General features: G+C 39.9%; 1 protein-coding gene across 2 annotated transcripts in view; it reads left to right on the top strand.

Moving 5' to 3' along the window:
- Ptprg (protein tyrosine phosphatase receptor type G) overlaps positions 1–23,784 on the top strand; it is a 715,889-nt gene that overhangs the window by 487,356 nt on the left and 204,749 nt on the right. For both annotated transcript variants that reach the window (XM_077796194.1, XM_077796193.1), the window contains exon 5: positions 10,094–10,189. In XM_077796194.1, the coding sequence (XP_077652320.1) occupies positions 10,094–10,189 (96 nt within the window). The remainder of the gene's footprint in view (positions 1–10,093; positions 10,190–23,784) is intronic.

The following is a 23,784-nucleotide window of genomic DNA, read 5'->3' as shown; positions in this document are numbered from 1 at the left end:
GCCTGCAAAGATGCCCAATACCTACTGTTCTCAGGAGCTTGGTTCTTCTAAAATTACTCTTCCAATGAAGACTGCATGAAACCCACACTTGGTTTCTTTGCTGCTTGCCCTAGCATGACTTGGAACATTAGCTGGCCCATGGAAAGGGATTGATTTCATCTTAATATACATATTCCTTCTGCTCATTAAGTCATCAGGATCCATAATAATAGGAAAGGAAAGCTGTTTTGTTTGCTGTATCAAAAGCATGTGCTCTGTGCAAGTTTATTACAGGAGAGCATGACCTTGATTTGCAGAAGGGGACACTGAGCTCTAGAGAGCTCAGGCATCTTCAATATACAAATTAGGTGTGATCTTCCTTTCCTAGAATCCAGTTTTGCCTACTTCAAGGCATTATTCCATAGGGTACAAGACAGTGATCTGGGTTGTAACAGGGGTAGTGTTCTCTAGGTGAAGCCTTTAGAAAGAGGAGACTGCAGTTGATAGAGATCAGAGCTCAAAGGAGCTCAGAAGATAACTGAGGCAGAATCATTTTATCAGGTGATATGCAGATGCGAGTATATATATATGTCATTCTGGCTTGATTGCCTACTTTCAGCAGATGAGGTGAGACCCATCTACATCATGAAGGGTAATCTGTTCTCAACTTATAAAGTCAGCTGATCCAGACATCAATCACATCTACTGAATATGAGGGGGTCCCCCAAAAGCTCCAGATTTTTCGCTGCTGTGACTAAAAGACCTGAGAAGAACAATTTTAGGAGGAAAAGTTTATTTGGAGGCTCAGGGTTTCAGAGGTCTCACTCCACAGACAGCTGACTCTATTTCTTGGGGCTCAAGGTGAGGCAGAACATCATGGCGGAAGAGTGTGGTGGAGGGAAGCAGCTCACATGGTGATCAGGAAGCAGAGAGAGACTCCATTCTCCAGAGACAAATAGCAACCCCAAAGCCACGCCCCCAATGCCCCCTTCTCCAGCCACACCCACCTGCCTCCAGCCACCATCCAGTTAATCCCATCAGGGGTTCATTCACTTGTTGGGTTAAGACTCTTATAATCCAATTATTTCACTAAAGCCTTCTTGTGTTCTATCACACATGAGCTTTTGGGGGACCATGACCTCTACAAAATATTTTCATCAAATTCTATAACAATAGCAAAGATTCTTTAAAAAGGTAATAAGGAATTTTTAAAACTCCATATCATCTATTGAAGGACACCTAGGTTGCTTCCACAGTTTAGCTATTGTGAATTAAGCTGCTATGAACATTGATGTGGCTGTGTTACTATCCTATGCTGATTGTAAGTCCTTTGGGTATAGATGGAGGAGTGATCCCACTCAAATCAAATGGGTCAAATGGTGGTTCCATTCCAAGTTTTCTAAGGGTGGTGTATATAATATGAATATTATTCAGCATTAAAAGAGAATAAAATCATGGCATTTGCAGGTAAATAGATGGAGAATATCATGCTAAGTGAAGTTAGCCTATCTCCAAAAATCAAAAACCAAATGAATGTTCTCTATGAAAAGTGGACACGGATCCAAAACGGAAAGGGGAAGGGGAAGGCATGTTTAAAATGGAGGAACTTTGATTGGGCAAAGGGGAGGGAGAGTGGGGAGGATGGGGGGGCAGGAAAGATGGTGGAATGAGATAAACATCATTACCCTAGGTACATGTAAGATTGTACATAGGGTGCCATGCTACATCGTGTACAACCAGAGAAATGAAATGTTGTGCTGCAGTTGTGTACAATGAATAAAAATGCATTTTGCTGTCATATATACCTAATTAATATAAAAATTTTAAAAACTCTGTCAAAGTCCTGAACTCATGTTTATATTATGTATCTTCATGTAATATGAGTGTGTGTTTATCATTTTCTCCATAAGTCAAATGGGTAAATCTTTTGAGCATTAAAATTTTAGGCCACAGGTCATCAGAAAATGGCTTGAATTTCTTGTAATTTAAAGAGAAAGGAAGAAACTTAATCTCTGTTTAGCAGAACCAAACTTGGGGCCACCTAGCCATTTCACAGTGATCTGAGCCTGAGTTTGTATCTTTGCAAGCATTCACTGCAGTAGTTTAAATTTCTCTGTTCTTTCAGTCTCTTGATGGCTCCTTGATTTGTGTTTTATTTCAAAAGGTGGCAAAGACTTGCCAGGCATGGTGGTACATGCCTCAATCCCAGTGGCTGGGGAGGCTGAGGCAGGAGAATCGCAAGTTCAAAGCTGGCCTCAGCAACTTAGTGCAGCCCAAGAAACTCAGTAAAGGCCTGACTCTAAATAAAATACAAAAAAAAAAGGGCTGGGGATATGACTTGGTGATTAAGCACATCTGGGTTCAATCTCTGGTACCCAGAAATTAAAAAAAAAAATAGCAAAGACTTAATAAAGGTGTTTGTAGGGTCATTGTTTAGGTATCCTTGCTTCAAGCCACACAGAGCCCCCATTCACTTTATTCTTCCCAGAAATAAACTAGTAGTACTGGTAATGAACACTACTGTGCCAGGAACATATTCTTGAACTAGGCAGACTTAACCCTGTCTACATAGAAATCCCTGTCTGAAGGCTTGATCAGAATTAGGGTGTAGTGTCATGTGCATGAGTGGTCTGGCTTAATATTATTATTAAAGTTCCAACATAATTGAAAAATAAAGTTGGCTTAAGAACTTATTTCACAAAGCCTTAATTCTGACATCACCCGATGCAAATCATCCAGAAAATGAAACCAGCAGATCCTTGACTGGGTGTAGACGTACCAACTGGCTGCCCACAGGTCGCCACCAATCATGATCTGGAAAATATGGTTCACTTTTTCAGTATGGTTACCTGCTGCCTCCTGCATGATTTTTAAATCTGTTCTTTACTTTTTTTTTTTTTTCATCATTCTCCTTATCTCCTCCTGTGTATGCCTTGTCTCTAGCTGTTCTCTTCTGGAACTTTTGCCTGTGTCTTCTTCTTTGTCTTAAAACATCCCAGTAGCATCCTGGAAGGATCTGCTGGATTATTCTGTTAGATTACTTTTCTGCTAAGCTGTCTGTGTCCTGTTTCCTTACTTAATTCATCATGACTTTTTCTTGGGCTTTGTGTGGGGTGTGTGTGGGAGACATAAAAGTTTTCTAAAGAAAATCAAAATGTAGTGCTTTCTCAATCTGCAGAGAACACTGTTGGTTTTTCCAGTATGGCACTGAGAGCTGACTCAAGAATACAACCACAGACATGTGCTATAGCACAAGCCTGAATCCCACCGACCTGGGAGGTTGAAGCATGAGAATTGCAAGTTCAAAGCTAGCCTCAGCAATTTAGTGAGACCTTGCCCCATAGAAAAATATGGAAAGAACTGGGGATGTGGCTCAGTAGTTAGGCACCCCTGGGTTCAATCCCTGGTACCAAAAAAGCCCACAAAAATCCAGAAAACAAATAAACAAAAAAATCTCATAGCCATGATAGTATAAAATTGAAAAGTCACCTTTAAGAGAATATCCCTTTTTGCCCAGCACCTGTATTAATTCAGTGGTTACTAAATGTCTGTCTGTGTTGAGCATGGCCTTTTGTGATACATTTAGTCAACTTTGGTATTCAAAGAAAAAGTAAACCTTGTCTCATTAATGATATTTTAGCCTTTCTGAACATCGACTGCGCCTTCCTAAGTCATGGTGTCTTTATGCCAAATAGGCAGTGAGCAAATATTCTTGCCGAGTAGAAAGACGCAAATTTTGGAAATTGTAAAATTTGAAAATCCTTTGCCTGTAAAATGAACAGTATCATGGTACCTATTTCACTAAGATTTTTATTTTGTGGATTGGGATTGGTACTGGGGATTGAATCTGAGCTATATCCTCAGCCCTTTTTTAATTTTTGAAAAACATTTTTGAAATAGTGATCTTGCTTCATTGCCCAGGCTGGTCTCAAACTTGTGGTCTTCCTGCCTCAGATTGGACTTATGGTCATGTGGCCCTGCTCCTGGCTGTACTGACTGTTAATGAATATTAGTACAATACCAAACAGGAAGGGAGGAAGGGAGGGAGGAAGGGAGGGAGGAGGGATATAGATATATAGACATGTTGGTATATAAGTATATGATATTATTTTAGTCAGCTTTTTGCTGCTGTGACTAAAGGACCTGACCAACACAATTATAGAGGAGGAAGAGTTTCTTTGAGGACTCTTAGTTTCAGAGGTCTTAGTCCATACAAGGCTGTTTCCATTCCTTGGGGCTCAAGTTGAAGCTGAACATCATGGTAAGGGTAGGTAGCAGAGGGAAGCAGCTTATATCACGGTGATCAGGAAGCAAAGAGAGACTCCACTTTCCAGATACCAATATATAGACCAAAGTCATTCCCTGATTCCCACCTCCTCCACCCACACCCCACCACTTCAGATACCATTCAGTTAATCCCTATCAGGGGATTAAAACACTGATTGGCTTAAGACTTTTACAACCCAATCATTTCTCCTCTGAACCTTCTTGCATTGAGTTTTTTTTTTGGGGGACACCTCACATCCAAACCATAACAGATATACGTATGTATATATATGCACATAAATACACACGCATAGTGTATACATATGCACATATCATTTGCTTATATATCTGTATATTTATAGACTCTAATTTTCAGATTGGTTGCTTTGTATTCATTCAACTTGGCATGGATGGTTACTCAAATTAGAAACTAAATAGATAGATATAAATACATAGATCTAGATATTGACATGCAGATATGGATATAGATATATGATACACAGGACTCTATTGGCAATCGATAGATATATAGATGTATAAATATATACATGTATATCATATGCTTATATGTCTATATATCTATCAGTTGCCAAAAGAGTCCTTTTACATATAAGGGGAAAACTGTACTCACACAAGGAAAGAGATGGGCTTTTGTGTGACTCCGCAAATGTCCCACCAGCCCCTCACCCTGGAGCACGGGCAGCACTGCCCATTCAGCCTCCTTCCCGGTTCTTGGTGGCACCGCCCTTGGGAGGGCATTCCCTCTATCTGTATTTTAGTCCATGCTTCCTGTTCAGCAAGGAGATGTCAATGTGATTTGATGTTCCCCTATGAAAGGCTCATTTCTAGCTATCAGCTTATGCTGTGGGAGACTCTAGTTTTTCCATCACCTTGATCTGGCTAGAGAAATGCCCAGAGGGTTTTCCGGTCCAGCTGTTCCAGCAGGCCTAAGAGGACGATCCATGCAGGCCTGTGGTCTTCACTAATGACTTGGAGAATGTTGGCAGAACTGGTCTCATGGCTGAGCCCTGCTGTGCACAGCCTGTCGGTGGCTTTTCAGTTGAGCTGCCCATAGCTGGTGTCTGTGGGCAAGGGGACGCACCTCTCATGGAATGCTGCATGATCCAGCTGTCTTTCCTCGGCAGAGAGGTTCTGGTTAGGATAGATTCACTGATCTTAAACTGTGGTGTGTTCTTAAAGAAACAAGGACCCAAATCATCTATTCCCAGACATTTTTCAAAAATAGTGACTTAAGACTTTAAATAGCACTTCCCACTAAAAGGAACCCGGGACTCCCTGGGATGGCTAATACTAGGTCTGGGGCAGGGAAAATACAAATTGAGTCCAGCACATCTGTGCCTGATGGTTACCAGATGCTAAAATAAAAAAAAAATGATAGGAACATTATAGAATAACAGAGGAATCTTTTTAAAGACTTTCCTCCTGGGCAAGTCTGGGGCAGTTTGAGCATCCGTGTTAATAATGGATATAATAGTGGCTTGAATAAAATAGAAACAAAAGGCAGTGAGTCCATATGGATATAAATAAATGAATAAATAAACTGTGGAGAAGGGAAAGCTTCTCCTTCTATGAAATGGCATTGATGAATAGGAAAGAAACAGTGGAGTTTAAAAATCACCACGGATGCTAAAACTAGTGGCTGAACATTGAAAGAGGATCAGGATGTTAGTGTCATCTGAAGAGTTTCCCTATAAAGTCCTTTATAATTTCAAAAGGAAAATTAATAGCTTTACAGTGGAGAAGGTTGCCAAATGTTACCCTAACTGTGTGGTCAAGATAAACACCCTAAATTCTGGGATAAACCCTCACCATATGCCTCTGATAAATGCAGCAAGAAGACACAATATTACTGCTGGGGTGACCTGCTTAAAAAGGTACCCCTGAATCTAATCATCAGAAACCATGAGATATGCACTACCCGTTGCAAGAGTAAGGAAGGACATCGGCTGAGGCACTGTTCTAGGTAAAAGCAGGATGTGGGAGAGGCCAGTATAAAGAAGGAGACCACCCAGTGCAAAGTTTAACCCTTAGTTGGATCCTGGACCCAGAACCAAGCAATGACCTCTAATGAGCTTCCTCTGGGCACCTACCAGAATTTGACAATGAACTGTGAATTAGATGATTATATTACATCAACATGAAATCTGGTAATTTTAATAACTATACTACAGTTCTCTAAGAGAACATCATTATTCATAGAATTGACAAACATATATTCATTGGTAGTGGGATATAGCATTTCCCAAATGATTGAGGGGGAATAAGGAGTGAGAGTGAGAGTGTGTGTGTGTGCGCGCAAGAGTGTATGAGAGAGAGAGAGAGAGAGAGAGAGAGAGAGAGAGAGAGAGAGATGATGGTACCAAACATAAATAGTTGACAATACTCAGCATGCGCTATATGGACTAGTTAAAAAAAACTTTACTATTGTATTCGCCAGATCTTTTTTTCAGTTTTGTTTAGCAGTTGGGTTATTTGAGAGTAATTATGACAGTGGCTTTTACTACTTAAGGTCTCTAACAGCCAGCCCAAACACCTACCAAAGATGACTTTGAAAAATATATTTCCTGCCTCCGTCTGAATTTCTCTTTATCAAGAGCAACCAAATAATGCCAAAGTCCGGTTCACTCAGCCAAATCTTATCTCCTTATTTACTTTCATATTTCTGAGATAGCTTCAAATGTTAACATAATTCAGCAGGCTACAACTTGAGAGAAACAGCAAGGAAAATTGATATTTCCGACCTGTGCTTCTGTTCTCTTGATGAGACATTTTATTATCCAGGTGGGTGGAGCCCTGACTCAAACACATTTTCCAAAAGTGCATTTCCTTACCTAGTTGTAAATGAAAATGCCCTTGAAGAGGTCTTAAAGTATTTTGTATCACACACTATTCAGGTGATGCATTAAACAACGCCATCCCTGTTCGAGGGAGAAAGTATAAGAAAGCCATCTGTGAACCTACTTAATTTGAGGGCCTGAGTTTTAAAAGGAAAGTGAAGTGTAATTTTCTGAATATACTTGTGTGGAGTTTCTTTCTTGGGTGACTAGCATTGTACCTAAAGCAATTCACCCAGTATTATGCTGTTTTAATCTGTACCTCATCCAGTGGAATCCATCGAATGGATTCATGATGTCTAAAGCTGTCTAAACCTACACACAACACATTTGTAAGAAACTGCCAGAATAGGAGGGCACAGTCTTAAGAAAAAGAATTTGCTTTAAGAAAAAGAAAATCTCCCAGAGGAATTAACCTGTTGTGGTTTAGATATGAGGTGGCCTTCAAAAGCTTATTTGGAAGACAATAAAAACATTTGCAGAGGTGACATGTGATCAGTGTATTAATCCTGATATGGGTTAACTGGGTGGTAACTGTAGACAGGTAGGGTAGAGCTGGAAGAAGTAGGTCCCTCAGGGTTTGTATTTTGTTGATATAAGCAGAGCTCACTCTTTCTACTTGCTTATTGTCACATCCTGAGCTGCTTTCCTCCACTACACCCTTCTGCCATGATGTTCTGCTTCACTTTGGGCCCAGAGCTATGAAGTCAGCCATGTATGGACTAAGACCTCTAAAACTGTGATTCCCCAAATAAACTTGCTCTCTAAGTCATCTTGTCAGGTCCTTTGGTCACATTGAAAATAACCCTGAGTAAAACACTAACCTTATCTACTGAGATACCCAAATTTCCCTGGAAACAGACCAGATCTGGGCTACCTGATTTCACTCTTTAGGAGGGAAAAATAATGATATTATGTTCCTAGCATCTTGGTTCATTCAGTCATCAGGACTCTATTACCCTTGGACCTGTGCCTCACCTAGTCACTCTGGGGCATATTTGCTTTCTGGGAATTTGTTGTCTAATGTCAAATCTCCAAATTCCCATCTAGGATGAGGTTGTTCAGCCAATTACAGAAGATGATATCATGTCATTTGGAAAAGTGGTAAAATAGAGGTCATGAAAGAGTTAACGAGATAGGAGATCTGCTTTTCTATTAGGAATATGGTCATCCTGGAAGATTCAGTGGAAACCCATTCTTATTAGAAATTTCAAGATGTCTGCCGTATAGTCACTGTAACCAACAGCGGCCATGTTGGTGGCCTGTGGAACACTGATGAGATCCACTTGTGCTGCTGTTGTAGGGGACAGATGAGGCAGGGCACTGAAGATAGCAGGAAACAGTTTTATGTGGGTGCATCTAGGTTCAGAGGGCACAGCTTTTGCTGTAATCAATTAATCCCCTGAACCCCGAGTTCAGGTAGTTTCAGAACTTGATACCCAGCATATAAGGGGACGGGCTCAGAAGTTCCCAGTCTGCAGAAGTTCACATAAAGCAGCTTTTTCTTTCACTGTTCTGGGCAAGTTAACCCTTCAAGGACAACTCCTGAGAAGGGGAGAGCTTCTTCTCCCCTTTCTTTCCTCCTCCTGCCAGCTGTTACCATGGAGTCCAATTGGTAACTTCTCTTAGAAATGTAGACATCTCTGTGAAGCCCAGCTCAAGGCCAAAGGCCTTGTTAAAGGATCTGCCTTTATTATTATTATTATTATTATTTATCATCATACTTTGCATTTGCAAACACACTTTTACAAACTACTATACTGGATAAATGTTTGTGAAAAACTTAATAAGAGTGTGTTCAGCACCTGGAGTGCCAATTTCTTCCAGGCCAATAGCTAAGTAAAATAGAGAAACAGGAAAATAGGAAGTTTAACTACATTGAACTCTTTTGTAGAGACTCTTAGGCTGATAGTCCTAAGATCAATTATGGTGAAGATTTCTGGAAAAGCTCAATTAAGATTTTCTGTGAAAAAAAAATTTAAAAAAGATTTTCTGTGAAGAAGGGGGGTGCCACTACAGTGCTATATGTGACACCAACATGTTGGAGCCTCACAACCACCCTACCAAGTGGAGATACTTGACCTTATATGGGAGGAACCAGATACTGGCAAAATGGAGTTCCTAAGGCAAGCTAGACCTTTCATCAAGTAGTTGGTCTCAGGGCAATGCTCTGTGATCCCCTGTTGAACTTGAAATCTTTTTCAATATCAAGGTATATTCAAGCATTCGACTTAGTGATATTAAGTTGATCCATTTGTGTTTTGCTTTTTGAATAAGCAGCAAAATATAAGAAGACGTATTTTAAGGTCGGGATGAGAGCCCCTAGAATTTACATTGTATCTGATGTTTAATCTTAGGCAACAACTTACTGTCAGATTCCTGAAGCACTGTTTCCTCGCCTCTAGCTGAGTATAGTAGTGTCTGCCTTATCTTCCTAGAGTTGCTAAAAGAATTAAGTGAAATAATATATCGAGCAGCTTTTTGCAAACTATAAAATATAAAGCCTGTTGTTATCATTCCTCTCATATTTCTTTGTGAATTTATTGGAATATATGCTTTAGGCGATTTCTCAAAGCTACTGAAATACTCCTTCAAATTCCCATTTGTATATATGCAAGTTATTTATAAAAGGTGGCCCTATTTGAGTATGAAAATTTTAGCATGTGACTGAATCTCACAAACTTCGTTTTTCCATTAAAAATTTGCGTCTGATTAGGGAGATTGACCATGACCTGGTTAATAGGTAATGAGAAGGCATTGGTATGTTTTGTTTTAGAGCAGTGTGAATGTATTGTAGTTACATGAGAAGATGTGATGCATATGGAGGGGTAAAATCACACAGTATCTGGTCTCTGCTCTCAAATACTTTAGCAAAGAAAAATATGAATAGATGGCAAAATCTTAATGGGGAATATGGGTCCATCACACGCTTCTCTACTTACGTGTAAGTTTGAAAATTTTTCCTAATATATTTTTTAATTGTTGTTTTACAGATGCAGATTTTCTTTTACAATCCAGATGACTTTGACAGCTTTCAAACTGCAATTTCTGAGAACAGAATAATTGGAGCCATGGCCATATTTTTTCAAGTAAGTTAACAGTGGCTGAAGTACTTCAACCAAAGAGTTCTCTGAGTATTTTTTTTTAATTCGTCGAATTGTTCCATGTTTAATGAATGCATCTGTTTCCTAGTTCACACCTGTCTAAATGAAAGATATTTCATATTGTCTAATGTGTGATTTAAAATGTAAATAAGTATGTTTAGAAACATAATGAAAATTTTTGCATGAATTATTCTGATTTTATTGCTACTTGACTGGTGCACAGATTGAAGAACACATTTATCATCTAAGTTACTTCTCTGCTGAAGCCTTTTGTACAGGTTCCTCCAGCATATTAAAAGGCTGCTGTTAAAAAAAAAAAAAAGGTGGTTTTCTTGTGTTGTGAGCAACTTTAAAACTTGACATTACTTGCGACTAGATTAATAAATAGCATCAGTCACTTCTCTAAAGAGACCCCTTTTCTTTCCCTCCCAGAAATCACCATGGTAACCCAAGTTTTTGTTCAGACTCTTTCCGAGTTAGTACATTGGTGAACTCCCAGCCTTCCTTTCTCTTTTAATGTGCTTATGTTGATTAATGCTCATAGCTCATAATCAATTATGCACATAGAAGCCAAATCTGACGTCCTGCCATAGGTGGTGATGCCCAGGTTTTTAATAAGTTAAATCTAATTAAAGGACTGTGGATCAGTGTCTTGACCATGTTCTGCTATGAGACATGATGCTTTTGTGTGTGTGGAAGGTAATTTCAGTAGTAGCCACATGATTTGTTCTTCCATCTTAAAATGTGCCTAAATTTTTAGAAATGCAGAGTTTTTCTTTTTCTTTCTTTCTTTTCTTTTTTTTAAATTTTTATTTTAAAGCAGGGGCTCACTAAATTGCTTAGGGGCTGATTTCAAACTTGTGATCCATCTGCCTCAGCCTCTGGAGTCTCTGGGATTAGAGAGAAGTCCTGCACCCAAGCAGGTGTTCCTTTTACCAGGGGGTCAGTGTTGGAAAACTGTGTCTTCCTGACAGTTCAAAGGGACATTCATTAAAGGCCTCAGACTTTCTCCCACATAGGTCTTTCAGGTCTGCCTTTTTGAGTAAGCCTTTCTTGAGATGGGGGCATTCTAGTATATTAATTTTACTGCCCTTTCTAATGGGTGACACATGATTGACAAGTCTCTTTGTTGCTCACCTCTCCCTCCTAACTACCTCTCTCCCTTTCCTTGGAAGAAAACTCCAGTGGGAGATTTTATGCAAAAATGTGAGAAGTCTAGTATTGTGATGTCAGAAACTTTTGGTTCTGTTATGGCACCAAATTTTAAATGTTGGGTTCTGTTCTATTGGTGGGCTATGAAATCATTTCATTGACTCCTGACAAGCATTTTAAATATAATGAAATTGAGAACATAAAATGGGTAAAAAAAAAATTTGGAAAATAGCAACATATATTTCACATAGTATGGATAATTTTTTAAATTACTTTTTTAGTTGTTTAACATAGTAATGCATACCAGGTATGTTCTGGGTCATGATATAATGTTTTATTTTTTTAAAAAAATAATAACAAGGTGTTTTATTTGCTGTGGGTCTTGGAAGTTTTGGAAGTTCTCTGTTTATGCTGTATCTTGGGGTGATCTTCCCATTGTTCTTGAACGCATCTCTTTTCTTTTGACTTTCATGAACCGCCGTTGAGTATCATTTTGAAAGAGATTATTTTCATTGGAGTAGAAAGTATTTACTTCTGAATCCCACCTCTTTCACCTAACAGCTGCATAGAGGTAATGTCATTTAACTTTCCCAACCTCAGTATTCTCATCTCTAAAGTGGGGATGACCACTGGCACATCATGAAGATTATAATGGTAATTGAACCAGTTACTGGTATGATTCCTGGTACATAGTATGCTCTTGGTAAATGCCACATGTTCTTTATCACACCATCCATCTGTTTCTATGGGCTGGGGACCCTAAGATGTCCATGTGTTCTTTTCATGAGCAGAAGTATATTCTGGCACTACCCTGTTGGGAGATGGCCTGGATTCATCAGGACCCTTCTTGTTCCTAAACCATGATTGATTTGCCTTTGATAATACTGGCATTGTCTAAGCCACTTGAAAACAGTTCCCACTTACCTACCTAACAGAGTTTTCTGTCATTTCCCTCTTGCATACTGCTTTTTATGTAGCTGAGCCTCTATTCACCTCTCCCCTTTCTCTGTCACACCCATCTATGTCCAGACCAACCACGTCCTACTTTATCAGACACTTTTCTTATACAAAAAATAAAAATTTTAAATGTTTTTACGAGTATTGGAAGGACTATTTCACAGCATGCTCTACCCAAATGCTTTCCGTTTTTTTTTCCAGCTCTATAAACACTTGTTAAATATAAGACCAATTAACAGTCTTGGACAGGCAAACCAGCGAAATACTTCACTGTGAAATCTGGGTTTTGAATTTTTAAAGAATTTCTAGGACAGGCCTTCTAGTTTGCATATGAAGAAATTTTAATGTGTATTTCACTTGTTTGGTCCTTTTCTAAAATTTGGCTTGCTATTCTGTAGACACAAAATAGAGGGCAGATAATAAAAACTAAAACAGAATTTTATTTAGACAGCAGCTGTGTTGAGCTACTCCCTTTGTTTTCCTTGTAAGTCAGTCCACATGTGTGTTTATACACTTGGGTTCACACTGTGTCATGCAATGGAAAGAAAAAAAGTATTATTGTTATTTTAATTTGGCAGTCTACTTAGTTCCCATATTTTAAGATCTTTGTATTTTGAATCTTTCTGTAAGAATAAGTTTGAGAGTTTGGTATTTCTCTCCAAAGTAAAGAAATCTTTATATGCATGTATGTGTGTATGTGTGTGTGTATATATTTATATATTCCAAATTCAAACCTGGCATCTTAAGTTTTGGCATTAAAGAAGTGTTTATTGTCTATTCAGCACAGGGTCTGTGCCAGAAATGGTGGTAGTTGCTACATTAAGTGTAATGAACGTAACAGTCTACTAGGACCTGTCACAATCCCTTGTGACAATGGCTGAAAGGAGGCAACAGAGACCTTCCTCTACCTCTAAAGCGGCTGGAGACTGACTTGGTGCTCAAAAACCTACATGTTCATTGCCCAGGGTTTCATGATGCAAATGGCCCGCAGATACGTGTCCAGGCAAGCCCAATTTCCATGGAGATCTTGGAGTCCAGGTGTTGACTGACACCATACCCAATAATGATTTTTTTTTACACTTTCAGTTTTTCATTGTTTCTATTTTCTTCCTCCCCCCACCCAATGTATATTTATTGTTTGGGGTAATTTTGGTGCTCTCTCTGCCTTTTCTGTGATGAGAGATGATGAAGTTAGTCATGTTACCTGAACACTTTAAAAATCACAAACCTGGTGGGCACGTGGTCGACAGAGGAACCTGATGTTGGCCTAGACTCGAGGTCGCCTGCTTGTGGCTTATAGGCATGATGTGTGGAACCTCTTCAGTGTTTAAAATTCTTTTCTTCAGTTAAATATGGGAGGTTTGACCTAAAAGGATCTTTATGATCTAGCAGTGACCAAGATCAGAGTGCTGGCTGTGTATGGTGGAGGGGGTGAGGTCTCCAAGTGGGCTTCTTCATTCAGCATGGACCTGGCATGAACCCTGGCAACTGTGAGTGGCAGCTGACATTTGTTGGAAACAGAGTTGAAGAGCGGTTGCAGTGTTGAAAGGTGGTGAGCCAGGACTCCCTGTGTGAACCCTGGGAGGGAAGGAAGGACCCCTTCCATGGTGGAAGGTGGAGAATCATGGCAGCCACATAGGGTTGTACACCTCTTGGCCCACAGAGCTATAGAAGGTGAACTCGATTCATAGCCTCTATTGAGTGGAATATTCCTAAAGTATGACAGTGTGTATGGAGGAAGGGTCACCTTTACAATTTTTTTTTTCAGTTGTAGATGGACAAAATACCTTTATTTTATTGATTTATTTTTATGTGGTGCTGATGATCAAACCCAGTGCCTCACACATGTTAGGCAAGCTCTCTGACACTGAGCTACATTTCCAGCCTAAATTGTCACCTATTTCTAGTCTACACAAATCAGCTTTGTTCTATCAGCCCTCTTAAAGTAGGATAGGAGATAGATAAGAGTAAATATAAAGGATTTTTAATAAGAATTAAATTTGAAATAAACAACTGGCAAGGAATGGAGGCATTTGTTGTTACACTACTCCAGAGAATGAAGACACCTTTAGGTGATTAATATGTGTGCAAAAATTAAAATAATTGTGTTTTTTTTTAAAGTAGAGTCTCCATTATTCTTTCCTGTTAACTTGATTTGCATTCCTTTAGAAATGGAAAATACCAGAAGCTAAAGTGCTCTTTGGAAATATCCTATTATTCTAATATCCTACATGGTTAAATACAGAAACTGAGGTTTACATGAAATTCAGTCAGTGGGATAATTAAGCAATTTGTGGAAAGATGTATTTTGTTTTTAACATAATTCACAAAAAGATTTAGTTGTCTCTAATTTAGTTTATAGAATATCCATTTTCAAAATGGCCTTCCCTTTTAATAGGCCTATATTTTTTAGACCCAGGCATGATCGTCATCCTTTGAATTGAGTTCTGATTGTTTCTCTCTTCCAGTCTGTTTCTTTTACCATTTCTCATTTAACACTCTTTTGACCATGCCACCATGTTGATGGGTTTGAAATCTGTTGCTTGTAGAAGTGTGGCATCCCCGTTCTACAGGTTTACATATCTGTGTTTCTTCATGAAGAATATTGATTATCACTGAGTTCATGATTTGGGGGGAAGGTCCCATCTGTTTCATTACCCGATTGTGATATGAGTACTCAACATTTATATTCATGGAATACATGAACCTTTGGACTAATAAATGCACAATTGTTTCAGGTCATCTACATTAAGAGATTTTTCTCATGTGTCCTTCTCTCTTTTTGGGTGTAGTTACTTCTGTATCTTTGATTCATATGCAAAGATATAAAATTATTATGATATCTGTACTTATAAGCATAATTAATAAGTCCCTCCCTCCCCCCCACTTTCTTTCTTTCTTTCCTGGATTGAACCCAGGGGCACTCTACCACTGAGCTGCATCTCCCCACCCTTTTTTTTTATTTTTAATTCTGAGACAGGGTTTCACTAAATTGCTGGGGCCGGCCTTGATCTTGCTGTCCTCCTGCCTCAGCCTCCCTACTCACCGGGATTACAGGTGCACCACCACACCCATCAACAGGTGTATTCTGACACAATTCAGAAATAAATAAATTGCATCTGCTTATAGATCACCTTTTTGAAAGTCTATCTTTTTAACAACCCATCTCCAGCAACTCCGTTGATCTCTTCATTTCTCATTAGTGTTTCTGGTTCTACTGAGCTGAGCCCCTTTTTGTTAGTATTTTTTCCTTTCTTTTAAATTCTACCCAGAATTTGACCGCAGTCCATTGGTTTTCCAGTAAGTCTCCAGAGCCGCTTGCCCTCTCTTCGTTTCTGTCCTTATGTTGCTGTTGCAAGGAAACTTGAGGACTCAAATGTCTCACAAGTTGCTAACCCATTCTTTATACCCCGTCGGCGCTACAGACTGCTTAATTCTTTTCCTCCATCTGGAGAGGCTTCATAATTAAACGAAATGGCAGCACCTGGGATTATTTATAGACATGGAGAAGGCAGGAGGAGTTCTCGATGACTCATCCATCCAGAGCTGGCAAGGGAACCTCGGTCCCCACTTCCCTGCCTTCCCCCCTTCCATACCCGCCTCTCAAGGTAGATGTGATTTGTCCTTCCTTTGACCTCTGGTGACTCCTAGCATCCATCTGGCACTGAACCTGTTACTGTTCTTGCCTTCACTGCCTTTATCCTCTGAGATCACTGAGAACCAGGTTTGCCTGTCACTGTGTCTTTTGCTTGTCCTTAACACTGTGACTTGATTGTGCAAATACTTAACTGACCTTGGTGGAAACATGTTTAGACTCTTTTCACCTGAGTTGGACTGAGACATGCTGATAGCCTACCCATGAAGGAGTTTTCGAAACAGGGACATGGAGAGGTAGGACCTGAGAACGCTAGAACTTAAAGGTCTGCATCTTGCTCCTCTTCCACCCACATTTCCCTAACCCTCACACAATGGCTTGCCATAAGGGTTCCTCGGGAAATATGTGCTCAGGAGGCTGGAGTTCAAGGAAACTTCTCAGGGTCCTGCCACACCATGAATGACGTGTAGTTTTGGAAAAGCACCATCTAGATGGATATGTAAACATCATCCTCCCCCCAAAAAAAATGGTGGTTTTCTTGAGATGGGTAAGGACATTAAACATGAAGGTGCACATCTGATGAGTCATTAGGATCACTGTGACCCCGGACTTCATGAGGTCTAACATTTTGCAGGAATGTTTCTCCATATTTATGTTTGTAATTGTGAAAAAGCAACAGGAATTTGGGGGGGACTGAACCCGGGGGTGCTTTACCACTGAACAACATTTCCAGACCTTTTTAATTTCTATTTTGAGTCTTGGTAAGTTGCTGAGACTGGCCTTCAACTTGCGATCTTCCTGTCTCAGCCTCCCAAGTAGCTGGGATTACAGGTGTGCACCATCACGCCTAGTGAATTTAACAAATCTTAAAGTGGTATGGAGTATTTTAGTGTCAAGAATATCTGGGTAAAGCCAGGTACCGCGGTGCATGCCTGTAATCCCAGTGGTGAGGGAGGCTGAAGCAAGAGGATCGCCAGTTCAAAGCCAGCCTCAGCAACTTAGCAGGGCCCTAAGCAACTCAGTGAGACCCTGTCTCCAAATAAAATACAAAATTACAAAATAGGGCTGGGGATGTGGCTCAGTGGTTGAGTGCCCCTGAGTTCAACACCTGATACCAAAATAAAAAAGAATATGTGAGTAGAGGCCCTAATGAAATAGTGTTCTGTTGAGAATATTTGGGTGTGTCTGAGAATGTTTTTATAAAGTTTCTCACATGTTATCACTTATGAGTACTTAATTCGTCATGATGCAACAGACTGAGGGCTTGCTGCATACTATGTGATTTATTCCTCCCCGGGACCCTTCAAGATATTCTTTCATTTTACCAATGTGGAGGCTGAGGCATGGATTTTCAGTAGGCTCATTTGCTAGTTCATTTGCTCATTCTGCAGTATCTTACAGGCACCAGGCTCCGTGAAAATTGCCATGGTACCCTTAGTCTTGTATCCTGCCCTCAGAGTAATTGGGAACCAATAGTGTTTAGAAGGGGTGGCATTTGAATTCTTTTTTTTCAGAGGTGGCCGTCATTTTGTCACTGGGAGATAGAGGAGGAGGATAGATCAGGTCAGACAGATAAAATATTAAGAGAAGAGTGTAAGAATTGTACCTGGTATATATTTTTACAATGATAAAAATTTCATTCGGAGAGCATGAAGTTGCCTCATTGAGAATTTTAAGATTGGACTCTTCTCTCTCCAGTTTTCTTCTGTCTCCCCACCCCCTTTTTGAAAAAGCAAAACACAGCATGAAAGCAGAAATTATTTCTTTTATTCATGGTGATCTATTTTGATCTTTCAACTCTTTACACCTTCCCCAAGAAGTCTTTTCTTGTTGTTTTTTTGAATAAATAAAGAATATACATTTCATGATTGTTATATATAGCTCTAAATTCCACCTGCTTCTGGTGGCGTTGTGAAATCAGGGCCATTGGGCGGGGGTAGAAGGAAACGAATTTGTAATTTTACCCATTCCCCTCCCCCAAAATACACCAATATTTTTGATTCTCAGAACCTGTGAGTCTGTGTTGAAGAGTGGTGGCAGATTATGTATTCCTTTTTAGACTGCTTTTCAGGATAATTGCAGTAAACTAATATGATCTTAATTTATTCCTTTCCAGTTGCTGCTATTTGAATATCAACCATTCCCACATTTTCCCCATCCTTGGTTTTATCTAGTTATAAGTTCGATTCTTTCACTACATTACCTTGAAGTGCAATTTCAGAATGTTTGGGGCTGATTAAGAAGACTTTTTTTCATATACACACACAAAAATTAAAATACATATGTTCCAATTAAACTATTTTAACAGCTAATTGATTTCCTAGGATTTACCATTAAATGGAGGCCAGAGCCATTCTGAATATTCAGATGCAATTTTGGAATAGATCTGTGCATACCCAACACCAAATTTATTGCCTATCAGGTGTTTCCAGCACATCTCCTGTCTACAAATGGCCTGTATTTCAAATTTCCTCTCAGTGGACATTTTAGAGGACTGTTTAATTATTGGCGAAGCATTACATAATTAAGAGACTGTGAGTTCTTTGGATGTGACCATGTGAAAATCTATTTTAATTAAATCATTGCACTTCAAGGGCAGTTCCCAAGTTCTTTGCTGCTGTACATCCTAGGGTGTAGTTTGGAATTATTTTCGTCTTTAGCTCTAACGCCTATCAGATTCTGACTGTCCCAGTCTTGGAGAAGATCTTAGGCACTCTGTAATAATCCACCCTACGATGACAGCTAATGAACCTGGCTAGATGGTTAGATGGTTGACCAGATCCTCTAGCTCTTTGCAGTCTCCTAAGCCAATAATTTGTATTTTGTAACTCCTGGTACAGTTGTGGCTTCTTCCTAAGCTGTGACCTCCCTGGGGCATGATTTTGCAAGCTGTCTAGCTGATGAGAGTCTTGAGAGGACTCCACACAAGCCTCCCACATTTAGAGGCGATTGACCATTCTTCACACCCCAACTCTCCTCTCTTCTTAGTAGAATGTAAACACTACTGATAAGTTATCACTTATGGGGATTTAATTTGATATGAAGTTAAAACTGAGGGCCTGCCATATACTCTCTGATTTATTTCTCCCTGGGACACTTCAAAATATTATTTCTCTCATTTTACAAATGCAGAAGTGGAGGTATGGATTTTCAATATAAATTACTCAAAATTAAACAGGCCAATAAATATGGGAGCCAACATTTCAAAGCAGCAGTGTGTCCCAGGGTATGTGCTCTCTATGGAGAACTGAATCAGACAGTTGGGTTTTCTGTTGAAGTGGGCGAGGGAGAAGTATATCAGGTTGTACCCTTATTGTCATGTTTTTATAAGCGCTTTAGGACCTCTTCATTTTGCAGATACTAGAAGAGTTACTTTCTTATAACTTAAAATTATGTTTTTGTTCTTTTGTCCTTAAGTGAAAATACCTTTGATCCTAAATTCTCTTCTGCTTGTGCATGTAATTATTTTATGTATTTGATGACAGCTTTTTTTCTTGAACTTCCTTCTTTTCATGAAAAAGACTATAAAGAGTATAGACAGAGTGGTGTGGTTAGATAAGAGTAGCAAATGAACAGGGTAACTTTAACGATTGCAATGGTCGTGCATTAACTTTTTTTGTGGCCATGGTTCTCATGGGGGTGGGGATGGGACAAGGGGTTTAGTTCCCCAGGGGACACATGGTCATGTCTGGAGGTGCTTTTGGTTGTGACACCTAGAGCAGAGGCGCTCCTAGCATCTGGTGGATAGAGATTATGGAGGCTGCTGTGCCCTGCAGTGTGTCCTAAAGTCCCCTGCAACACAGGATCACCAGGCCCCACATGCCAGTGACGGCTGAGAGTGACAGCCTCTGCCTCATGGTCACCTGCTGCATGAATGAGGTCACTAGAATGAGAGGAACTTAATCTACGCTGTTTGGTTTATGTTGCAGTTTAATGGGACATAGGACGAGCCAACCATCCCAGACCCAAGAAGTCCATTGATCCCCCCAGCCAACTTAGACAGTAGGAAGTTCAATGTAAAGTGCAAAGATTCACCTGCTAACGTTTTTAAATCTTGTTTTATTTTTGAGGATCCTTGTTTGTCTCTATGTCCTTGAATCCCAGAGCCTAGGCGGTATCTGTTCCCAGATTGCAATAATTTTTGAAACCAGCACCAATAAAATAGACAGTTCACGTAGGTTTGGAAAAGTAAGCAAAGGTAAGAGCAGGTGCAAATGCTTTTGAACTTGGTATCAGGAAGAACCAGCTTTGAAAAACTCAAAGAATCTCCCTTGTGGAGTTGTAGAAGAATCTGCTTCCACAGATCACTGCACGATACCGTTCCCACCACATTATAGAATTTTCCTAGGGCAGAACTTTAAAGCTGTTAATGCTAGTTTATTTTAGGGGTTTGTTATTGACTCTTCTGAACTCTTATATTACCTGGCCAGGTAGACATTAATGGCAATAATAATAATAATAATAATAATAATAATAAATATCATTATTATTGCTGCTGCTGTTGTTGTTATTATTATTATTATTATTTGTACCAGAGATTGAAACCAGGGGTGCTTAACCACTGAGATACACAATCTCAGCTCTTTTTGTTTTTATTTTGAGATAGGGTCTCTCTAATGTTGTTCAAGGCCTTACTAAATGACCCTGGCCTTGAACTTGCAATCTTCCTGCCTCTGCCTCTCAACTATTGGGATTACCAGCATGCACCACCATGCCCAGCCAGGGTTATATTCTTCATAATTTTGTGTACATCCTGATACTACCTTCCTGCAGTGCTCTACACAGCATTGACCATTTGAGAAGCTTGCAGTTCTCTTCTGATTTTATATTCAGGGTTACATTGAAGCTACTTTGTTCTCTCTGTTGCCTCTTTAGTATGTATGGTATGTTTTGAAGTCATCTGAAACCCAGAACTTTTGTTTTCAGTATGTTCCAGGTGATGTCTACCTATCTCTGGGTGTCCCTATAGCCCATGTTCCAAAAGCAGATGTCACGTGCACCACATAGATTATATTTTAAGACGGGTTTACAGAGATCTTTCCAATTGAGTAAAAATCCATTCAACCATTTTTTTTATTGGTTGTTCAAAACATTACAAAGCTCATGACATATCATCTTTCATACATTTGACTCAAGTGGGTTATGAACTCCTATTTTTACCCCAAATACAGATTGCAGAATCACATCGGTTACACACTCACATTTTTACATAATGGCATATTAGCGACTGTTGTATTCTGCTACCTTTCCTATCCCCTACTATCCCCCCTCCCCTCCCCTCCCCTCATCCCTCTCTACCTCATCTGCTGTTGTTCAGTTCTCTCCCTTGTTTCCCCCCCCTTTCCCCTCACAACCTCTTATATGTAATTTTTTGTGTAACATTGAGGGTCTCCTACCATTTCCATATGCTTTCCCTTCTCTCTCCCTTTCTCTCCCCCCACTCGTCTCTGTTTAATGGCAATCTCTTTTCCTCATGCTTTTCCTCCCTGTTCTGTTCTTAGTTGCTCTCTTTTATCAAAGAAGACACTTGGCATTTGTTTTTTAAGGATTGGCTAGCTTCGCTTAGCATAATCTGCTCTAATGCCATCCATTTCCCTGCAAATTCTATGATTTTGTCATTTTTTTAGTGCTGCATAATACTCCATTGTGTATAGATGCCACACAGGAGACTTGGGGAGAAATTGCATTTCATTCATGCATGTGTGTCTTAGTCCATTTTGCGATGCCATACCAAACTGCCTAATACTTGGTAATGTATAAAGAAAAGAGGTTTATTTGGCTCATGATTCTGCTAACTAGAATGTCCAAACCATGTGTAACTTGTGTCTTGTGAGGGCCCCTGGCTACATTGCAACATGGTGGATGGCATCCCATGGTGATAGTGTGTATGTGAGAGTATCAAGAGGCAGCCTGCTGAAGAGCTGACATGTTGAGGGGAGCCAGACCCTGTCTTTTATAAACAACCCATTCTTGTGGGAACGAATCCACTCCAGTGAGAGGAGCATGAATCCCTTCACAAAGGCAGTCATCACCTAGTCACCTCCTACTGCACCCCTCCTCTTAGCGCTTTTGCCACCTGTCACTGTGATTGCATCGGGTACCAAACCTCCAGCACATTTTGGTGGGCAAACCATATACAAACTGTAAATCACTCTTTATGATTCTGATCCCCAGGATCCCGCTTGTTCTGGAACACCTTGACCTGGGCAGCACCATGTTGCCAGCTGTGGTGTTTTTTAAAGACTGCTTCTCCTGTGGTTTGGGATGGACTGGGAGACGGAGTCTATTGGGAGAACTCCCGTACTAGAAGTATTTCATTCTTCTGGGCTTTTAACGTGCCATCAGTGAGCATCTAAATGTGGCAAAGGATTTGGGGTAAAATTGGGAGTTCATAACCCACTTCAATCTAATGTATGAAATATGATATGTCAAGAGCTTTGTAATGTTGTGAACAACCAATAAAAAAAAAATCTTAAAAAAATAAATGTGGCAAAGGCACAGGGTTGGGGCTTACAACATTTCTTTATTTTAACTTGTACAGATATCTTTAGAGGGAATTATTAATATCAAATTCCCCCCCCCACGCCCCATTTTGATATTTGTGGGAGCTTTCAAACCTACTTAGGCAATTGATTTATCTGGATACATGAATCTAGCAGATTCTATTTTTCTTAGCTCATGTGTTCTTGGAAAAGATACATACTATGTGTGCGTGTGCATCCGCCTGCAGGCAAATTGCTTCATAGCTATATATAAAATGATACAATAGAAGGGGCCCGTGGAGGTAACTCAGGGGTAGAGCACACACTCAGCCTGAACCAGGCTCTAGGTTCCGCCCCCAGCACCAAAACAGAAACAATACAGCTAGCTAATGTAGATCTTGTGTGTTTGGAATTTTTGCCTGAGATGATTCTGAGTTCTGCGCCCCTGGTAATTCAGTTCTGGGGACATCTTTATCTGTATTACTGAGGTCCTGCTCCACTTGATGTTCTGTTTTCACTGACAGCTCGGCGTCCTTGAACGCCATTCTAATGAGGTTTCAGTAAAATATTTCTATTTTTAGGAACTCTTTAAAGGTGGCTGCCAGGCCACTAGTTTATTTATTTTTTTTAACTGAACCAATTATAGGATTTAGTGCCAGATGCTTGAAAAATACAACAAGCTGACTAACACGGAGCCACTTCCTAAATCTTTCAGGAGAGGAAATGAATGGTTAGGGTCATATTTGAACTTGGCAGCCCAGCTACCACTACCCACCTTTTTTTTCTTTTTTCTTTATTGGTAATAAAGCTGAAGTATTGAGGTTACTTTATATTTTGAATTTTACAGGTAAATGATGTCCTCCTCTCACTAAAACAGACCAGACAGGTAAAACTGAAAGTCCTTTGAAGAGAGGCTTTCAGTGTCTGATTCTCTTTGGATAATAATTTTAGTGATAATAAGATGTGAAGCTGGGTGTGGTGGTGCACACCTGTAATCCCCGAGGCTCGGGAGGCTGAGGCAGGAGGATCAGGAGTTCAAAGCCAGCCTCAGCAACAGTGAGGTGCTGAGCAATTCAGTGAGACCCTTTCTCTAAATGAAATACAAAATAGGGCTGGGGATGTGGCTTTGTTGTCAAGTGTCCCTGAGTTCAATCCCTGGTACCCCAAAAAATAAATAAATGAAATAAATAATAATAATAATAGTTGATGTGTATGAACTGTGCTCTCGTGTCAGGTTCTATGCCGATTCCGCAAAGCATTGTATGTAAATTATCCTATATAACGCTCATAACAGCCCACCAAAAAGGGAACTTATGATTCCAGAGCCTTCCCCAGATCCTAAGAGTCCCTTTGATTATGAAGTTGATGTCTGAGGATTTGGAGTGGTATATCTG

This window comes from Urocitellus parryii, chromosome 3, assembly GCF_045843805.1.
Source record: "Urocitellus parryii isolate mUroPar1 chromosome 3, mUroPar1.hap1, whole genome shotgun sequence".
Taxonomy (NCBI): domain Eukaryota; kingdom Metazoa; phylum Chordata; class Mammalia; order Rodentia; family Sciuridae; genus Urocitellus; species Urocitellus parryii.
Note: the sequence above shows the minus strand (reverse complement) of the source record. Positions and strands in the feature narration are given on the sequence as shown.